Here is a 19,071-nt window from a genome sequence, read left to right on the forward strand (position 1 = left end):
TGAGCTCAAGATGAGCTCAAAAATATTTCTCACTTGCTCTTCAAAATCACCCTGTATAGTAGGACACAAAGGTGAAAGGCGTGCCCATATAAATAGAACTAACAAGTGGCAGAGATATTCTGGCTCTTATTTCAATGTTCTTTCAACACTTGTTTTACCTTCCTGGCTAAATGATGGTAATTCTGTGTTTGGTGTATCTCTAAACACATAATATATAAAATCATGTGGTTATGCAGTATTGCAGTATTTAGTGAATTTTATAATCATATAGAGTTAAAAAAGAAATGCATTCATCAGACTATTACCCCAAAGGACTATGGAAGTTACAAGTTAAAGAAATCTTTTTGAAAGGATTCTAAAGCAATACTAGAGATCACAAATGTTTAAAGAGTTTAAGCACTCACTGCTGCTTTTCTTGGTCCCCAAAGTTTGGCCATCTTCTAAAGAATTTGAGCCTACTGAAGAACTATCTTGACTATCTTGATGGGGGAGTTGAAGAAATCCTTCACTGGAGTCTGAGCGGGTAGGTGTTAATGTAAGAGATTTCTGACGTTCCCGATTAATATCTTTCTTAGATTTTATCAATTTTCTCATTTTTAGAGTAATCCAGTTGCCTCTCCTAATAGAATAATTTAAAAAGCTCTTATGAGTCTAAAATTCAACATATAAATTCTTCACAAAATTAGAAGTCTTAACTTTTTTTTTCCAAAATAAAAATGAGTAAAACTTGGTTAACAGTACCTTCTAGGGGGAGATGGGTCATAAAATTTGTATTGATCCATTATTTTCTCTTCTAATTTCTCCTTTTGTCGTCTTAATTCATTTAACTTATCGCTATAAAAATAAAAACTGCATTTTAGGACATGCACCATTATTTTGTACAGTTATGAATATTAAATTATTTTGTGACTAGAATCTAATTTCTCTCCAAAACATAAACAAATACAGATGCCATAGTCGACAACTAAGAATTTATTAGGTATTCACAATGGGATTTTTTCCAAGTTTCTCCTTTTCTTTATATTTTCAAACTTACTTAATAAAAGGATATAGAATTCAATTCTTTAATACAACTTACTTGTTTGAAGAAAAATTTCCTTATTACATTCTCATCCTGACAAAGGAATTCTCTCAACATCTTTTAACAGCTATCAAGCAACACCATATCAATAGTGACTATTCTCTTATTCTTGGATCTTTAGTATCTCACATCACTGTTGGTGATTTAGTATAATTTATGTAAGTAAAAACCTTTTCAATGGTTTGCTTACAACTGTAGATATGATAAGTGATCTTATAATCACATCTTCATGAAAACAGACTTTTTTCCTTATGGCAGAATTATTTAGGCTTAATTTATGTCTAAAGAACTATTTTCTGCCTCTAGCAATACATGAATTACACTAGTTTCACCACATCTTAGTGTCATTTATGTTCTTGGTAGTATATATTATATAGGGAAACATCAAAGACCAAAGTAAAATGATCTTTCTAAAAAAAAAGTGTGATGCCACAGTGATGCTGTTTACTCAAAAACATTTAGTGATAATTTACAATGAGGAAGACACAGAGGTCATATAAAGACAAATAACAAACAGCTCAACTCTGCTTATAATACAGTAGGAGAGAGAACATAAACACATAAATGACTATTACAATCCAAGTCAGTAGTGGTACCAAAAGAAAAGCTCTGTCTAAGTATGAAGAACTTACAAAGGCAAAATATTTCTATCTTGGATGACCAAAGAAAGTCTTGTGGAGAAAATGCCCATATTAGAAAGACTGAAAAGATAAGAATGCTAAATTAAGCAATTTAGTTGAGGGGAAGCAGTGAGGGATTTTCAGGTTTAGATTTTGCTCAACAGGAAATCAGAAGCACTGAAGGTTTCATTACAAAGTGACATTATGAAATCTTTGCCTCAGGTACCCTTAACTCCCTAATGAAAAAGAACTTATCAAAAAGGATGCGGGTAAAGAAAGCAACCAGGAGGCTAATGAAGTAGTCAGTATAGTTGAGCTGTCAGGCTGAATTAGGAACCAGAATGAATGGAGCCGGATCTGAAAGAATTGTTTGAAGATGCTTTGTGAAAAGGCATCACCAACAATTATAGCACAGCACAACAGCAGATGGTCTATACCTCCCAACTGTTTTCTCTTTTTATCTGTTGAAATATTGTCAGGAACTTCCAAGTACTACCTGTTCACTGTCACTTCTTCTAGGACCATGTGACAGAGGCATTTAGCTAAAACTGACATAGAATATGAATATTTTTAATTTAAATTCAAAAAGTCAGGGGGTGCCTGGATGGCTCAGTCAGTTATGCATCTGACTCAATTCTAGCTCAGGTCATGCTCTCATGGTTCATGGGAGCAAGCCCTACTTTGGGCTCTGTGCTGACAGTGTAGAGCCTGCCTGGGATTCTCCCTGCACCCCCCCACCCCGCACTCTCCAAAAATAAATAAATAAACATTAAAAAAATAAATTCAAAAAGTCAGAATAGATATTAATGTTTTTTGTCAGTCAACAATTACTGAAACTTTGGAAATGGGTTATTCATCGAGGGCCAGAATATTAAGATGATAAAATTTTGGAAAATGCCTCAAAAAACTCAAATGTCAAGAGCTTTACATACAGTTACTACTTCTTAAGCTAAAAGACCTCTATGGCAGAGAGTAAAAGCATACATACCCCTGAAATGATTAAAGGTGTAGTCCAAAGTGGCCAGCCACTTGGACTTGGACATTTCTTTGAAGTTTTGCATTTATCTTAAGAGCTCATGCAAACTCTGCCTTTTGCTCCATAAACATGTGTTAATATAAAGATCATGTTCCCTGCCTCAAATTTTATAAGAAAACTGATGCTTCAAAAAATGTCTGATATATCCTGGTTTCATATGTGCCCCAGCTCACCATCTAATAGATTAGGAGATGCCTCATTTCATCATCTGTGCTATTTCTATTATACTGTAGTGTTTTACATTCAGGGAGGGAACGGGGGAGAGAAGAATTTAGTAAAGCTGAATCTTGGTGTAATACAAAGATCATCCACTGAGCTGCTCAGGCCCAAATCCCTGATTTAGCAGATCCCTCTACTTAATGGAAACATAACTCACCAATATGAAGCCTTGCCAATCTCTCTCTTACAACTCATATTTGATCTCAACTACCACTGCTTATGAATTATGTTTCACTAGATTATTGCAACAGTCTTTCTAAAACTTACTCCTTGTCTCTCTATTCTCAGAACCTCCAATCCGTACTCTAAAATGTCATCAGTGCCTTTTAAAAAAAACACAAATCTAATCATTTTACTCCCCGGCTTGATTTTTTTCAGCAACTCCTTTGTATGGCACAGAAAAGCCTTTGTGAAATGGTTACTAAGTTTTTAGCCACTTCTCTATTGCTCCTTATTCCTCAATTTTGCTCCAGGAGGAACTATTAATTTTTAGGTTCTATATCATACCATAACACCCCTTCAATACACCTCCATGTTACTTCATTTGTGCTCTCTGGCCTGGTATGTCTCCTCAGGCAAACTCCCATGACCCTTTAAATCTTAGCTCAAGTAATCATCTTTGGAAAGTCCACCTTGCCTCTTTCAGACTAAGTTACTCCTTCCCCCTATATTTGCTATATTTATATGGCCTCATATACATACTTCCGTTACAGCAATTATTTGTATTTCTTGCTTTATGTTACTAGTTTCTTAGGAGTAGGACCTATGTGTTTTCATATTAGCATTTCTGGTTACTAGCAGAGTGCCTGGAACATAAGCATTAAAAAAAATTTAAGTAGAAATAATAATGTCGAAAATTAAAAACAGTAGCAGTGACTGTGACAGTACGGTGACTATCTCTGTCACCATATGGCAATGATAAAATGATGAGCAATATCTTAAAATTTGGTACCTACATGTATTGTCTTTGTTCAACATGAAAGAGATCTTTGCTTTCCATATTTTGCTCCAATAGTGTTCTGTTCTGTAGCATTAATGTCTGAATTTGATCTAGTAGATGTCGATTTTCTTCTTCTAAATTTCCTTTAAGTTGGCTTAGCAACTGTTTAAACACAAACATTTTTAAAAAATCAACATTTACATTTAACAGAAATCAGCTGAAACATCTGAAAAATATAAAGGGCTTCACAAAGATTGCAGTCTTCTGCTACTTGAATAATTAGATGGTTGCACTTTGATCAGAACATGAGTGATTATTTTAGTTATAATGACAGCCAAAATACTGAGTTATGTGCTGTGCACACATTTTTAAAAATTCTTACAAATAGTGGGTTTAACATACAATAAATTATCTAGTTTCACAAACACCTGCTTTCTTCAAACCGTTTAACTTCTAGTCCAAAAGCTACCTGGCCTTCTATTTAAGGAGCTATGAAACACTGGACAAGTTAATTAATTCTCTGGGCTTTAATGACCTTATCTATAAAATGATAATAACTCCCACACCAGACTGTTGCAAGGATTAAATAATATATGTAAAGTATCTTTTGTCATACCTATAACACAAAGTAGGTACTTAATATACCTCATTCTTTCCTCAACCACTGTTTTTTAGGAATCTTAAAAGTGTATAGTCTTTATAGCTTGATCAAAGGGACTCAGGTAGTCGTGTCAATGGCTGGTGTTACTAGGCTGATCCTATTGGTAGTTGGGCTGCCAGCAGCACTGGGCTGCTTCTTTGTAGCTAGAAGAAATTAGAAATATGCCTTAGTGAGGCTAGAGGTTCCCATAGAAGTCAGAAAGCCCAAAGTAGTGACTTTCAAACTTTAACATCACTTGTAGAGTTTATTTAAAAATGTGGATTTCTGGGTCCTAGCATTCAAATTCAGCTGGTCTGGAGTAGAGCCCAGAGATCTGTAGTTTAAAAAAAAAAAAAAAAAAAGCCAACAACAAGCCCTCCTGTGGGGGAGTGGGCGGGGGTGGGGAAGGAAAAGAAACATTTTGAAAACTCTCATAAGATACAGAAAAGCAGATAGTATAATACTATGAATATCCATAAACAGACATTTAGATCTAACTGCTATTAATATTGTGCTGTATTTGTTTTATCAATATATTGTTAAATTGAAATACAACATGTGGTAGATTCGCTGCAAGATTGAATGCAGTTATTCTCCTCCCTGTACCTACACCTTCTTGTGCTGCGACTTCGTACTTTTACCATCAAGAAGTGGAACTTATTTTCTGTCTTTTTGAATTTGGAAAGTCTTTGTCCATGAAAAGTAAGTGGTAGTGATGGAGGCTCCAAGCCTAGGCCTCAAGAGCCTTCTGTGCTTCCACTTGGAATTCTGCTGGAGGATGAGAGACAATGTGGCACAGAGAAGAGTTATGCCAGCTAGGGCTACCTTAGGCCAGCCAGCCCACTCTCAAAGAATGTACCAGTTAAATGCAGATATAGGAGCAACCTCTACTAAGATCAAATGATCTTGGTCCACACATCAATACATGCTATCAGCACATCTGCTCAGCCAATCCACAGATCATGAGCAAAAATAAGTATTTATTGTCCATTACCAAAGGTTCTATGTTGTTATACAGCATTAATTACTGTGTCAATAGACAACTGATAAAGCATATATATAGAAAAGGGAAGAAATTTTAAGTAGATATAGCTCAGTGAATTAGAGCAAAGTGAACACATGTGTGGAAGGAACCAGCACACTGATCAAGAAACAGCTCGTTAACCGTATTCCAGAAACACCTTGTGCTCCCTTCCAATCACCATCCCTTCCCACAAAGATTAATTGCTATCCTGGCCTCTAACACTATGGATTGATTTTCTCCCTCTAAATAATGTTATTATATGACTTAACCCATAGTCAAGGGTTAACATTTGACTGGGTTGGGACAATCAGCCAGAGATAAGTAGTTCGCTAGGGCCCTGTCTGGTCTCTCCTGGATAGCTTTTTGGACCACCAGTGTCATGTGGAACTTGATCAAGATTCACTGTGGCTGAATATCTCATTCCTTGATTCTCCTAGTGAAATTTTTGACTAATTTGCCAATCTATTACTTGCCTCAACCAATATTCCAACCTCAGGCCATCTGAAAGTTGACCTTTGACAACTCTCTTGGGGATGGGGACTTTTTTGTGCTCTGCTCAAATCAAATCAATCTGCTCTGGTAGCAAAGTTGATGGTTTTCACAGTATGCCCCTCACCTAAACTACCAGGTGTTGGAACTGGGAAAGGGGGGAGGGGAATGGGAGAAATCACAAGATAAAATGCCTCAGACAACCAGAGTTCCTATCCAAAGTTGAGTAGCTGTTCTTGAATAAATGCTTCTCAATTTGTTGAACATCTTTCCTTGAGGTCCAGAGTCCTGTATTGGTTGTTTTTGACAATTCTGCCCAATTTTATTGTTTCTTAGGGAGTTGATTTGCCCTATTCCTCATTCTGTAAGTCCATCACTCCATATATATTTTATTTAGACTTTTATAAATCACAGGCAGAATGAATTTTCTGTACTTTCTGAGCCTTGTTGGATAATTAAATGTATATGATTTTTATTAAACTAATTTTTCTTTCTATTGGTTTATCATTTCAGACAAAAAACTTGTAAGTACTATTTTCTGAAAATCTATTCCTATTTTCCTTTAAAGACTAGCTTAAGTGCTTGTTTCTTAAAAGTGCCATGAAATTCAGGTGTTAAGCTATATTCAAACGTCAATGATTTGGGGACCAACTAATAAAATTTAAGGATTATTTAAGGTTTTCAGTATCCTTTTATATTTTAAAACTTTTATTGCTTTATCAAACCATCACAAAGAGAGGCATGGGGATGTCTGGGTGGCTCAGTTGGTTAAGTGTCCAACTCTTGATTTTGGTTCAGATCATGATCTCACAGTTCGTGAGTTTGAGTCCAAAACTGGGCTCTGCACTGACAGTCTATAGAGTCTGGTTGGGATTCTCTCTCTCCCTCCTTCTCTGTGCGCACACACACACTCTCTCTTTCTCAAAATAAATAAATAAACTTCAAGAAAAATAAATAAAACCTAAACAACAAAGAGAGGCATGGAATTATGTTAAGAACACAACTGTATACATAAGGCCAATGTCATTTCTGTTCAAAATGCTCAAATGGCTCTGGTGTTTTACTCTGAATAAAGTTATCTTTGTTCAAGGATGCCTATTGAAATCTCAATCTATACTCCTTCATCCACCCTGGAAGTCCTCCATATCCCCTTTTACTCTACTTCATTTTTACTTGCACATAACTTATCTACCTTGTAACATATCATATGTTGCAGACTAATTTTCAAAATAGGTAGAGCAGTATTTCCAGTCCATATGCTCTTGTAGAACCTTGACATTCTCCACCAAGAGGCTGAGTCTATTTTCTCTTTCCCTTAAATCTGAATGGAATTTTGACTGCCTCAGTGAATAGAATGCAGGGGAAATGATGCTGCATGACTTCTGAGATTTGATCATCAAAGCAAAGATGGCTTCTGTCTTGTTGTCACCATGTTGTGAGAAAGCCCCAACCAGTCCTCAGAGACACTACGTAGAGAGAAAACTGATGCCTCCAGCTGATGGCCAGCATCAACTATCGAACATGCATTCACCTTTCAATCTTCAGGCTAGGGGCCCAGTGGCAAGTGAAGCAGAGATAAACTGGTCCCGCTATCCCTGTCCAAATTCTGATCCACAGATCGGTGAGCCTAATAAATGATTGTTTTACCACCAAGTTTTGGGGTAAAGTGCTATACAGCCATGTTACAAAACACTGAAACACTATGTAGTTCACTTACTTGTGTTTGTCTATTTCCTTCCACCAGAATAAGCTCCACAAAGGGAGAGATTTTTACCTTTTTGGTTTCCTAGTACATGCTAGGTGGTAAGTAAACATTTTTTTCATTAAACAAGGGCACAGTTTTACATTTTCAAAGTATCTGGACATGTCAGTTTAAACTAATAGTAAACAATGTTGATACTAATAATAACAGAAGTTTTTCTGAATTAGTTGTGAATTTCAATTATCCCTGATCACTTCTTTTAGAAATACCCCACAAAATATATACTGCTATCATCATTTTAATATGATTGTTTACTTTTTAGGCATGTCTTGACTCCCAAAATGAAAAAAACTTGGTAAAGCTCACCTCACACTGGTTATTGAGCTTGGTGGATGTGATGTCCAACTGTTGGTATTGTTCCTTTAACTTTGAAAATTCAGCTTCTAATCTGGTTTGTTCCAGTTTGGAATTATTTAGAAGACTTTTCAAGTTTTTATGGTCAGTTTGTAAAACTTCAGTTTCTTTTACAAGCTGATTATATGTATGATTCAACCTATTTAGAAATCATGACAGAAATAGAATTAGAATCCTTAATAGCTTTCATTGTAATTTACACAGTGTGAAAATGCTGTGGATCACAGACATACTTAAAGAATTTAAGACTCTTGCCAGTGACTAAACTCTTAAAAAATCAGCTTCTATTCTGTAAAACTAGATTAAAAAATTCAAACTCTCTTCTTTTGAATCTTCCAGCATTTAAATGTTTAAGAAGACACTTATAATTTTATCATTAAAATGTGAAGTACTAATAAGAAAATATTTAGCTTAAAGGACAAAAGAGAAAATAACCAATCCTGTTTAGATCTCATAGAGAAGTTTAAAATTCTAAAATTCAACGTGAAAATTCAAGAAAGATCAAGAGAATCAATCAATGCAGTACAAGAAATGATAGTCCATCAATCTGTTGCCAGATAATGGACTTAAACCAGAATTTTAGTTATTGAGATTTCCAGAGCTGTGACAAATTATCCATGTTTATGTAGTCTCCACTTATTGAGAAATTGGAGATTTTTTCTGAAAAAAATTTTAGATTTTTTATAAAAAATCAAACCATACACCTAACTTATCTGTTTCTTTCCATTATACCCTCAGAACAAAGTCCACTGACATCTAAGAGCAGAGGTCAGCAACTTTTTCTATAAAGGACCAGAGTAAATATCTTAGACTTTGTGGGTCACATGCAACATACAGCAAACTCTTTTCCTCTATGTGCTCCCCCGCAACCTTTTACAATGTAAAAACTATTTTCAGTTTGGGAGCTGAATCAAAACAGGATGGAATTGTTAAATTACTATATTGTACTACTGAAACTAATATAACACTGTATGTTAACTAACAAATTAAAATAAAAACTTAAAGTAAAAAAATAAAAAACAGAAGAGCTATATAATAAAATTTGTTTTTAAATGTGGAAAACAAAAACAAAAACAAAAATCAGAATGCAGCCTGGATTTGGCCCGCTGAGCTAGCTGCCTGTAGTTTAACAACCTTTATCTTACAGCATTAAGAACAGGATGGGACTTGTTCAAAACACCTAACAATCTGCTTCAACTCATTCCCCAAAGAATTGAGTAAGCTTACAAGAATTATAAATAACAAAATAGTATGTTTAAAAATCAAGACTTGGTAAAAAATAAATAAATAAAATGGCAAGACCAGAAACATACAGAAAATGTTCCATAAATAAGTTGAATCCATGAATGAATGTATGCCATGAGTTATTAACAGCTGGTCAGATCTGAGACACACAATCAGCTACATGGTATATGTCAATATCTATGGAGATCAAAGATTTACTTAGACGCTTCATGGGGGTGGGATATGAAGAGATACAATATACAATGTCCTCAACACCATCTCCCTGGCAAATGCTAAAATGAGCTCTTTAAGAGAGTTTTTTACAATATCCCTTAAAGCTGAGAACATTAACACCAAAATGCAATTCAGTGAACACAATACTAAAGAGGCCAAAACAAACCAGTCCATATAATAAACATTCCTGATTTGGCATTATCAAAGATTAAAACTTAGGTTATTTAGAGGAATGGATAAACAAACTATTGTTCTTCAGAATTTTTTTTTTTTTTTTTTTTTTTTGTGAAAGAGCTCTTTCAAGGTTTTGCTTAAAACCTTTTCTTCCTTTACAACATAGACATGCATGCATAAAAGCTGGGATAGAACAGCTTTGAGAGAGAATACTCAGAATCACACTTCCCTTTCAAGCCTGCAGAGTCTTCTGGTTCAAGATCATCATGCTCAATTTCTTCTTATCATTTAGGCTAAGCTCCTTCTCAGAAGGCTCCTCAGAAATGAATACAATTAGATTCCTAGAAGGCCTATCCAAACTCACCAACTGTCCCAGTTTGTTGCAAATTCCAACAGTGGAAAAAGGTTAGGTTCAAGATGGGACTTTGATATTAAATGCCTTCCTCAATGTTATGTGCGTAATAAAAAAGACCCTGTCTTGGGGTGCCTGGCTAGCTCAGTTGGTTGAGCGTCCAACTTCGGCTCAGGTCATGATCTCATAGTTTGTGGGTTCGGGCCCTGCGTCGGGCTCTGTGCTGACAGCTCAGAGCCTGGAGCTGCTTTGGATTCTGTGTCCCCCTTCTCTCTGCCCCTCCCCCAATGGCACTGTCTCTCTCTCTCTCTCTCAAAAATAATAAAATAATATTTAAAAAAATTTTTAAAGACCCTGTCTAAAGGTATTCTATAACTTGTCACAATTTAGTCTTCTACTGAACATACCTTAATATCCTTCTCGATTCTAGCTTGGTGTTGAGCTTATTGAAATTCAAATCCCCTAGTACACTATTTCTAGTTATAACAATTACTAAATTAAAAACTATTGAGCATGAATATGAAAATGGCTCCAGAAACTTAGAGGGATTATTTTTTTTGTAAAGGAAAAGAAATAGAAATCGAAAAATGGATTATATTAAATTCATAACAGGACAATAGTCAATGAATGACCCCCACTTGAATTTTTTTGTGCTGCCTTTTAGCACTTCAGCTATGGTTAAGTCTAAGTGCAGTGCCAATGTTCAGACTGCTTACACTGTCAAAGGTTTCTAAAAACCCTTTGAAATGTACCCTTATGAAGCAGGCAAATTACCAGTTGGCAAGTTTTGATTTTCCCAAAGCTACAAATTAAACAATAATTGCCCCATGCAATATGAGAACCATTAATGCCTAAGACAGTTAAAAATAAGAGTTCAAATCAGTCAGCTAGAAAACAGGAGGCTGCTTACTTGTAGCAACTTTGAAAGACAAGAACTGAGATATCAGACTAGCAAAAAGACAGACAAAGAATCAGATTTCATTACATTCTGTAGCAATAAAGCACTGTAAATGCTATCAAGGTACAGATTTCTTTATATAATGTGGCTTAAAAAATTAATTAGTTGAATAAATCAAGAGAGAAACAGTAAGAGAAAACAAGGGACCAAGGTTTTCAAGCCATTTTATAACTAGCTGCATGATTTTGGTGGGTAATTTACATGTTGTTCTGGGGACTTTTTAAAAATTCTAAATTACAGATGGTAATGCAAAGGGGGCAGTATACACTCTGGATGTAATGAATAATATAAAACTAAAATATATAAATATTTATTACCTATCATTTTCACCACAAAGTTTCTTATATTCTGCAGCTATAGTCTCATGGTTTTTGTTTTCAAGCAGCATTTTTTCCTGTTCTACTTTCAGTGTTTTTTCCAAATCTTCCAATTGTCCTTTCCGTTTTAGTAACTGATTGTAACTGGGAAAAAAAGGTATTTGGTTTATAATATTTCTTTAGAAAAAAGAAAATACTTTAGAAACAAAGAAAACAAGAGTAATTTATTAGTAAGTATCACATAAACATGATAAATTTCCTATATAAATTATCTTAGTTCTGTTTAACATAAAATTTATTATATTGTCTAAAGAAGATAACAAATTACCGATCTTCAAGGTCTTTATGTTCTACTTCAAGATTTTTGTGGGCAGACTTTAGAGTTCCATGTTTAGCGATGAGAGACTCATACTCTGAAGCCTGCCGTTCATGAAGAAGTTCCAGCTTTTCATGATCTTTGATCAGAGAATCATAGAGAGATTTCAGGTCTTCTCGCTCTTTGATTACAGCTTCATTTTCATTTTCTAAGGAAGACTGCTGGATTAGGAGTTGTGCATTCTGGTTCATCAGTGAAGTACTTTGGGAATTAAGGGTAGAATTTTCAACCTGTAAGAACGCATATTGTTATCAGACATAAATAGCTACCTGCTCTTTGAGAAGACACAAATATGTGGTATGTGTTTATTACAGATAAAATAATTTTCCCATGTTAAAAATTATTCAAAAATATAACTAATGGCAACATAAAAAATATAAAAGATAACAGTGACTTTAAGGAGCTCTATATAAATCACAACAGATCATTTCATATTATACTGAGAAAGTTTGGTTTTTATAAGTATCCCAAAGAAAAAGCCTACAATTTAATTTTTATTTTTGGCAGATGTTATTAAAAATTATTATGAGATATATACCATACATGTTTTGGATTCAATTATTTTAAATGAAGGTGATTAGAAACAATTTGTATTCCACTCATGAAAAACTACAGAATCCAAAATGCTAATTTATCACTTCCTAAAAGTTGAGGGTTGACAGAACTGAAAAATTACTTGTGACATTTCAACTGGAAATTTTCTTAAGAGTCTACATTAACTTAGCATGTGTTTTACCATGTGGAAAAGAGTTACAGAAAGAACTTTCAGATTTGGAGATGGAATTTTTTCCTCTGGCTCTTTAAGAGGTTTCAAAGAGTTACACTTTCCCAGACCTGATCGTTCTATTTGAAAAGACACTGCAGCATTAAGTGCAAGATTGATCCTCTGAACCAAGGAAAAATCTGAAGACAAAATTCTCATGCTTTGTTGGTTTCTAATAACTGATATGAAAGCTGTAAAAATGAAATAAGCAATGGTATGTTGCAACCATATTCTAAAGCAAAGGTTTCTGCTTAATTACAGTCAACTTGCTGAAACAGGTAAAAGGCCATAAAGTAAACATAAATAAAATAAAGATGAAATTATATTTTAACTAAGTATTTTATTTTGCTTATTTATTTATTTTGTTTAATGCTGGGCCTTTCTGGCAGGTGCTGCTGAAGCTCCCGTGGCTCCTTGTGCAGGCTCCTGTTGTGCTCTACTATGGCCCTGGGCACTCCCATAAATAAGTATTTTAAATAAAAATTTTTCAATATAAACAAAGTTTTTTAGTAATTTAAATAAAGATAAAATTACCTTTATTTTACTTATGTTCATTGAATGAATTTGTTAGTTAATATTTAGAGGCTCTGACATTTAAAAAAATGCTGATATATGAAAGTCTGGTATAGCACTAAATAGATTTTATCATCCATTAATTTATCTCCCATTAAATTCACTCACTAAGAAACAATGTTACCATGTCCAGTTATCCTTATTTTAAGAGCATAATTCAAATATTTGGTTGCACATCCCCAAATATTACATTACAACCTGAAGCTTCGCATTCTGTGTTTGAAGAGTAGTATTCTGCTCTTGTAAGGACACTGTCTGCCTCTGAAGTGCAAGAATCTGAGCCTGCAAATTATTGTTCTGTGTCTCAAGTTGCTTCAGTTGAGTTTTCAGTGCTTGCTTCTCTGCTTGCAATGTAGCATTCTTAATAAAGAAAAGACATTTTAAAAAGCAACAAACATTTCTGTTTAACAGATATTACAATTTCATAACAACTATTACCATTATAATCCAAAAAAAATCCCAACAACCTTAAAAGAGTTAAACAGTTCCCTACTATTCCAAATTATAAAGATTTAATCTAAGAGAAAGAAAATGATAATACTAAAACCTTACCATACTATTGTGTCTCTGTACTGTCTGCTTTATAGCGTCCGAAAAATAAAATATTCCATTCTCAATAATTAACATAAGAAACTAGAATGGAGAGAGGGAGGCAAACCATAAGAGACTCTTAAACACAGAGAACTAACCAGGGTTGCTGGAGGGGAGTAGATGGGGGGATGGGTTAAATGGGTGATGGGCATTAAGGAGGGCACTTTTTGGGATGAGCACTGGGCATCATATGTAAGACATGAATCACTGGATTCTACTCCTGAAGCCAAGACTACACTGTATGTTAACTAACTTGAATTTAAATTAAAAAAAAAAAAAAAAGAAACTAGAACGGGGTGTTAAATCCTTTTTGTAGTGTTCAAAAGTGCATGGGATTGTGTCTAGCCAATGAAGTGCACATTTTCTAATTGCCCAAAGGTAAATACATATAGGCGAGTGCTGGTCCCAGGGGTAGCAGCAAAACTATTTTATAAACACAAATTTAAGAGAGAAGCAGAACAATTTCAACTACGTGTTTAAAAAATTTAGGCCATAATTGACCTAACAGATGTTATATATTTTCTGTAGTGATTTTTTTTTCCGTAGTATAAAATACTCACTAAAACTCTATCTCATCTATAGGACTTCTGGAGCAAATCCAAACAAAACATACAATTTTCAATTTTTCCAGTACATTTGAACATATTTCAATTTTATAGTTAAACAGTTGAATTACTATGCAAATAATAGATTATTAATTTAATGCAATATATATTAAACTCTTTGCCATAGATACTGTATTTTTAGGATTATTTCTAAATAGCACTTCATAAAAAAATAGTATCAAAAAGTATAAACAAAGAACCCTCTAAAAAACTGAAATAAAACTTTATATATAAAAAGGCCAGAATTTGTTGCATATAACTGTGATATGCATAAAAAGTTACACTGAACCACAACAGATCACTTTTATCGTACCTACACAGGGGACAAAGGAAACATTCATTTTATACGCTTTCATGTTACATATACTACATGTCACTGTATGAAAGGCAAGTAATGATTTAACCCATACATTATACCACAAAATCAAAGCTGAGGAAGCCAAAGGCTTTAAGATGGGTTTTGATATTGTCCTTTTCTTATGCTAATTTGTTTAGATAAAAAGGATAAAAAAATTTACACTGGAAGAATGATATGGAACACTAATGTATTTATATGTCATCTTGATACACCAAAGAAGTGAACCATTTTTCACTTACGTACGTTAAGTACCTTGTAGTTCAGGTCTTAATAAACCAAAATGTGCAAGCTCTAATGTTAAGTCTGGCTATCCCTATAGGAATAAGAAAAATTCCTATAGTCTATAAAAGAATAAAAGAGAGTTGAAAGGATATCTCAGAGCAAGAAAAAATTTACAATGGAGAAGTTATGAGGTCAGTAAATACACTGGCAAAAACACCAAAATTACCAGTCTAATATAGGGCTAGCCTTCTTTATAAACCATTAATGGCTAAAATATGACAACCAAGTAGTTTTTTTCCAATAGAAATTTATAAAGGAAGTCAGTGGGATAAGAAATTTACCTTACAGAACTTTACAAGTCAGCCAAATTTTTTGAAATATAATTATTAATCCAAGTGATGGAGGTGTGTGTCTATGTGTATATATATAAAATCACTGAATAATTAAAAATAGGCATTCATTACAGCTGATAAATATATAAAGATGTAAAATAGCTCGCCAATTTAAAACATGAAAATTAAAATATTTTCTTTTTGCTTTAATAAAAATTAAAAGACTAGTAATATCAAATGTATATCTAAAAAAACAGGTACTCTATTAGAAGGACTGAAAACGAATGTGATTTTCAATTTTAAGTGATGATATCATTTAAAATTACACACATACACAGATATGTATATATACCCTTTGGCCTATCAATTCCACTGTCAGGAATTTACTACCCTATGAACATATTATACATAGATTTTCATTGCAGCAAAATCTGAAAATAACCTAAATGCCCATCAATGTGGGTTTTATTTAAATAAATTAGAGTAACATCCATACTATGGAATAATGTGTTCATTAAACAAAATGAGATAGATCTATATCTGTCTAAAATACAGAGATCCTCAAAATATTGTATAGCATGATCCCACAGATATAACTGTAAAAGAAATACACTCCCAGACATACAGATGGCTAACAAACACATGAAAAAATGCTCAACATCACTCATCATCAGGGAAATACAAATCAAAACTACATTGAGATAACACCTCACACCTGTCAGAATGGCTTAAATTAACAACACAGAAAAACAACAGATGTTGGAGAGGATTCGGAGAATCCACACTGTTGGTGGGAATGCCAACTGGTACAGCCACTCTGGAAAACAGTACAGAGGTTTCTCAAAAAGTTACAAATAGAACTACCCTATGATTCAGCAATAGCACTAATGGATATTTACCCAAAGGACACCAAAATACTGATTCAAGGGGATACATGCACCTTGATGTTTACAGCAGCACTATCAACAATAGCCAAATTATTGAAAAAGCCCAAATGTCCATTGACTGATGAATGGAGAAAGAAGTTGTGGTATATAGGGGCACCTGGGTGGTTCAGTCGGTTAAGCTTCTGACTCCAGATTTCAGCTCAGGTCATGATCTCACAGTACATGAGTTTGAGCCCCACATCAGGCTCTGTGCTGACAGGGCAGAGCCTGCTTGGGATTCTCTCTCTCCTTCTCTATTTGCCCCGCGCCTACTCTCTCTCTCAGAATAAATAAATAAAACTTAAAAAACCTATGACCCAGCAATAGCACTGCTAGGAATTTACCCAAGGGATACATCTCATTCATCTTTAAAGGATAGATGTTTGGTGAATTTATTTGATTACTGTTTCTTGTCAAGTATTTCTCCAACTCATTCAGGGAATATTTACTGTGTCTGCTATCCACCAGGCTTAAGTCTACATACGGAAGGCATAGTGGCAAAAAAGAAAGACAGCTTTCTGCTTTCAAGGAGCTTTTTTCCAGTAGACAACCAAGAAATAAAGAAATAATATTTCACTAGTGAAACGCATTATGAAGAAACTAAATAAGGCAGTGGCTTATTAAATGGCTTAGGTTGAGAATAGCTACTTGACTGGTGGAGGGGTCGGAAAAGACCTCTCGCAGGAGATGTGTCAAATGAGGCCTGAATCCTGAGGGAAGCTAGCCATGTGTTCTATGTAGAGGATGCGAACATAAAGGTCTGGAAATAGGAATAGAGAAGGCCAATATGACTAGAATTAATTGACTATATATCAGGCATTGTTTTGTGTTTTCCAGGTATTCACTATAGTAATATTATCTCCAGATAAATCAACAGAGGGGGTGGAAGAGTGCTATGGTATAAGGCCAGCAATATAGGCAGGACAAAGTCAGGAATGATCTTACAAGACACTAAAAAATTTGGATTTTATTCTAATTGGAAGGGGAAGCCAATTAAGACTTTAAGTAGGAAAGTGGTATGACTAAGTTTTATGTTTTAAAATAAAAACTGCCTAGGGGCGCCTGGGTGGCGCAGTCGGTTGAGCGTCCGACTTCAGCCAGGTCACGATCTCGCTGTCCGTGAGTTCGAGCCCCGCATCGGGCTCTGGGCTGACGGCTCGGAGCCTGGAGCCTGCTTCCGATTCTGTGTCTCCCTCTCTCTCTGCCCCTCCCCCGTTCATGCTCTGTCTCTCTCTGTCCCAAAAATAAATAAACGTTGAAAAAAAAAAATTAAAAAAAAATAAAATAAAATAAAAACTGCCTATTGTAATAGGAATGGGTTAGACTGAGCCAGGAGTAGAAGTGGGGGAAGACAGCACCTGAGAGGATATTCTCTCATCCAGATGAGAGATGATGGTACCTTAGACTAGAGTGGTAGCAGCAACGATGGGACAGAAGTAGATGGGCTTGGGATGTATTTTCACAAGAGTTGACAAAGCTTGCTGATGGACTTATATCAGGGTAGAAAAGTATATTAAATTATTAGTTCTTCAGCCCTTTATTACATTATAAAATCAGTCGAGAAAGTATAAGATGAACAAAGCTCCAAAACCAGATTAAATAAATTTTCTGAATTATATATCCAATGCTACTTTACTTCTAAAAAATCTTATTCCTACAAAAATTTAAAAATACTTACATTTCTTTCTACTTCAATTAATCTGTCTTTAACCTTCAGAAGCTCTCTAGTCGTTTCTTGACTTTCTCGCTCCCATTTATTATCTTCACCAGAAGTTGGAGGAGAGCTCTGTACCATCCTTTCTTCATCTTGTCTCTGTTTGAGAGCTTCATAGTTCTTTTTCACCTAATATTTTATTTAAAATATTTTAATGGGGAGAAAAAAATCACCAAAATTATTACTTCTCACAACTAGATTCTGCACTAGTCTGGTGAATAGGAGAGACACTTCATTTAAAACTATGATAAATAATATGTATGACTATCATTACTATCATGATCACAATTTATGCTTTGTCAATTGCAAATCCTTTCCTTCTAGAAAATATCAAATATACTCTGTTTATGTGTCATACTCCAATTACATATTCTGTAATTTCAGATCCTATTGTTTATGATGAAGAATATATTAACTGGAAATAGACATGTTGCTAAATATTAGTAATTGTTTTTTGACATAACTATCGCTGATTTAGAGATTTCAGAGATACCCCATGTAAAGAACAAATGAAGACTTGACATACATAATAATTCCTTCTAAAAAAAAGATACCTAAAGTTGAAGAAGTATCTATAAATGTCTGCTCTTGTAAGAAGGATATGTTGCCCAGAATGCGTTATATTAATAAAGAAAATTAATGACTTCTTTATTCAGATCCTAAACCACATGTAATGACTACATTTTATAAAAAGTGAGCAATCCAAAGATATATCTTATCCAGGGTTTTCTGGTGTGATTACAACCAAATCCTACTTTAAGAGAGTCAACTCAATACTAACAACTGGGTAATCTTACAGTACCAAAATTACTGATTAACTTAATAGCTCTCTTTAATTTAGACCGATTATTATTATACTTATCTTGAATCATTACTTTTTCCTAGGAGACATTTATACTAAATTTCTAAATTAAAGCTCAAACTTTGTATTAAGGCAAAAATATAAATGTCTAAAATAATTCAACATCTAGGGGTGCCTGGGTGGCTCATTTATTTCAGCTCAGGCTATGATTCCATGGTCCATGAGATCAAGTCCAGCATCCAGCATTGTCAGCGTGGAGCCTGCTTGAGATTCTCTCTCCCTCTCTCTGCCCCTTCCCCACTTGTACATATGTACATGTACTCTCTCCCTCTTCCTCTCTCTAAATAAATAAACTTAAAATAAAAACAGAAATTTAAAATAATTC

General features: G+C 34.4%; 1 protein-coding gene across 5 annotated transcripts in view; it reads right to left on the minus strand.

Annotated features, from left to right (window-relative positions):
• The window catches only part of CCDC88A (coiled-coil domain containing 88A), a 143,338-nt gene that overhangs the window by 16,593 nt on the left and 107,674 nt on the right, over positions 1-19,071 (minus strand). For all 5 annotated transcript variants that reach the window (XM_030310632.2, XM_030310629.2, XM_030310631.2 and 2 more), the window contains exons 18-25: positions 17,849-18,013; positions 13,335-13,496; positions 11,753-12,030; positions 11,425-11,568; positions 8,118-8,304; positions 3,913-4,058; positions 742-834; positions 405-619 (exon numbers count right to left, since the gene is read on the minus strand). In XM_030310632.2, coding sequence (XP_030166492.1) covers positions 405-619; positions 742-834; positions 3,913-4,058; positions 8,118-8,304; positions 11,425-11,568; positions 11,753-12,030; positions 13,335-13,496; positions 17,849-18,013 — 1,390 coding nt within the window. The remainder of the gene's footprint in view (positions 1-404; positions 620-741; positions 835-3,912; positions 4,059-8,117; positions 8,305-11,424; positions 11,569-11,752; positions 12,031-13,334; positions 13,497-17,848; positions 18,014-19,071) is intronic.

The sequence above is a fragment of the Lynx canadensis genome, chromosome A3 (assembly GCF_007474595.2).
Source record: "Lynx canadensis isolate LIC74 chromosome A3, mLynCan4.pri.v2, whole genome shotgun sequence".
NCBI lineage: Eukaryota > Metazoa > Chordata > Mammalia > Carnivora > Felidae > Lynx > Lynx canadensis.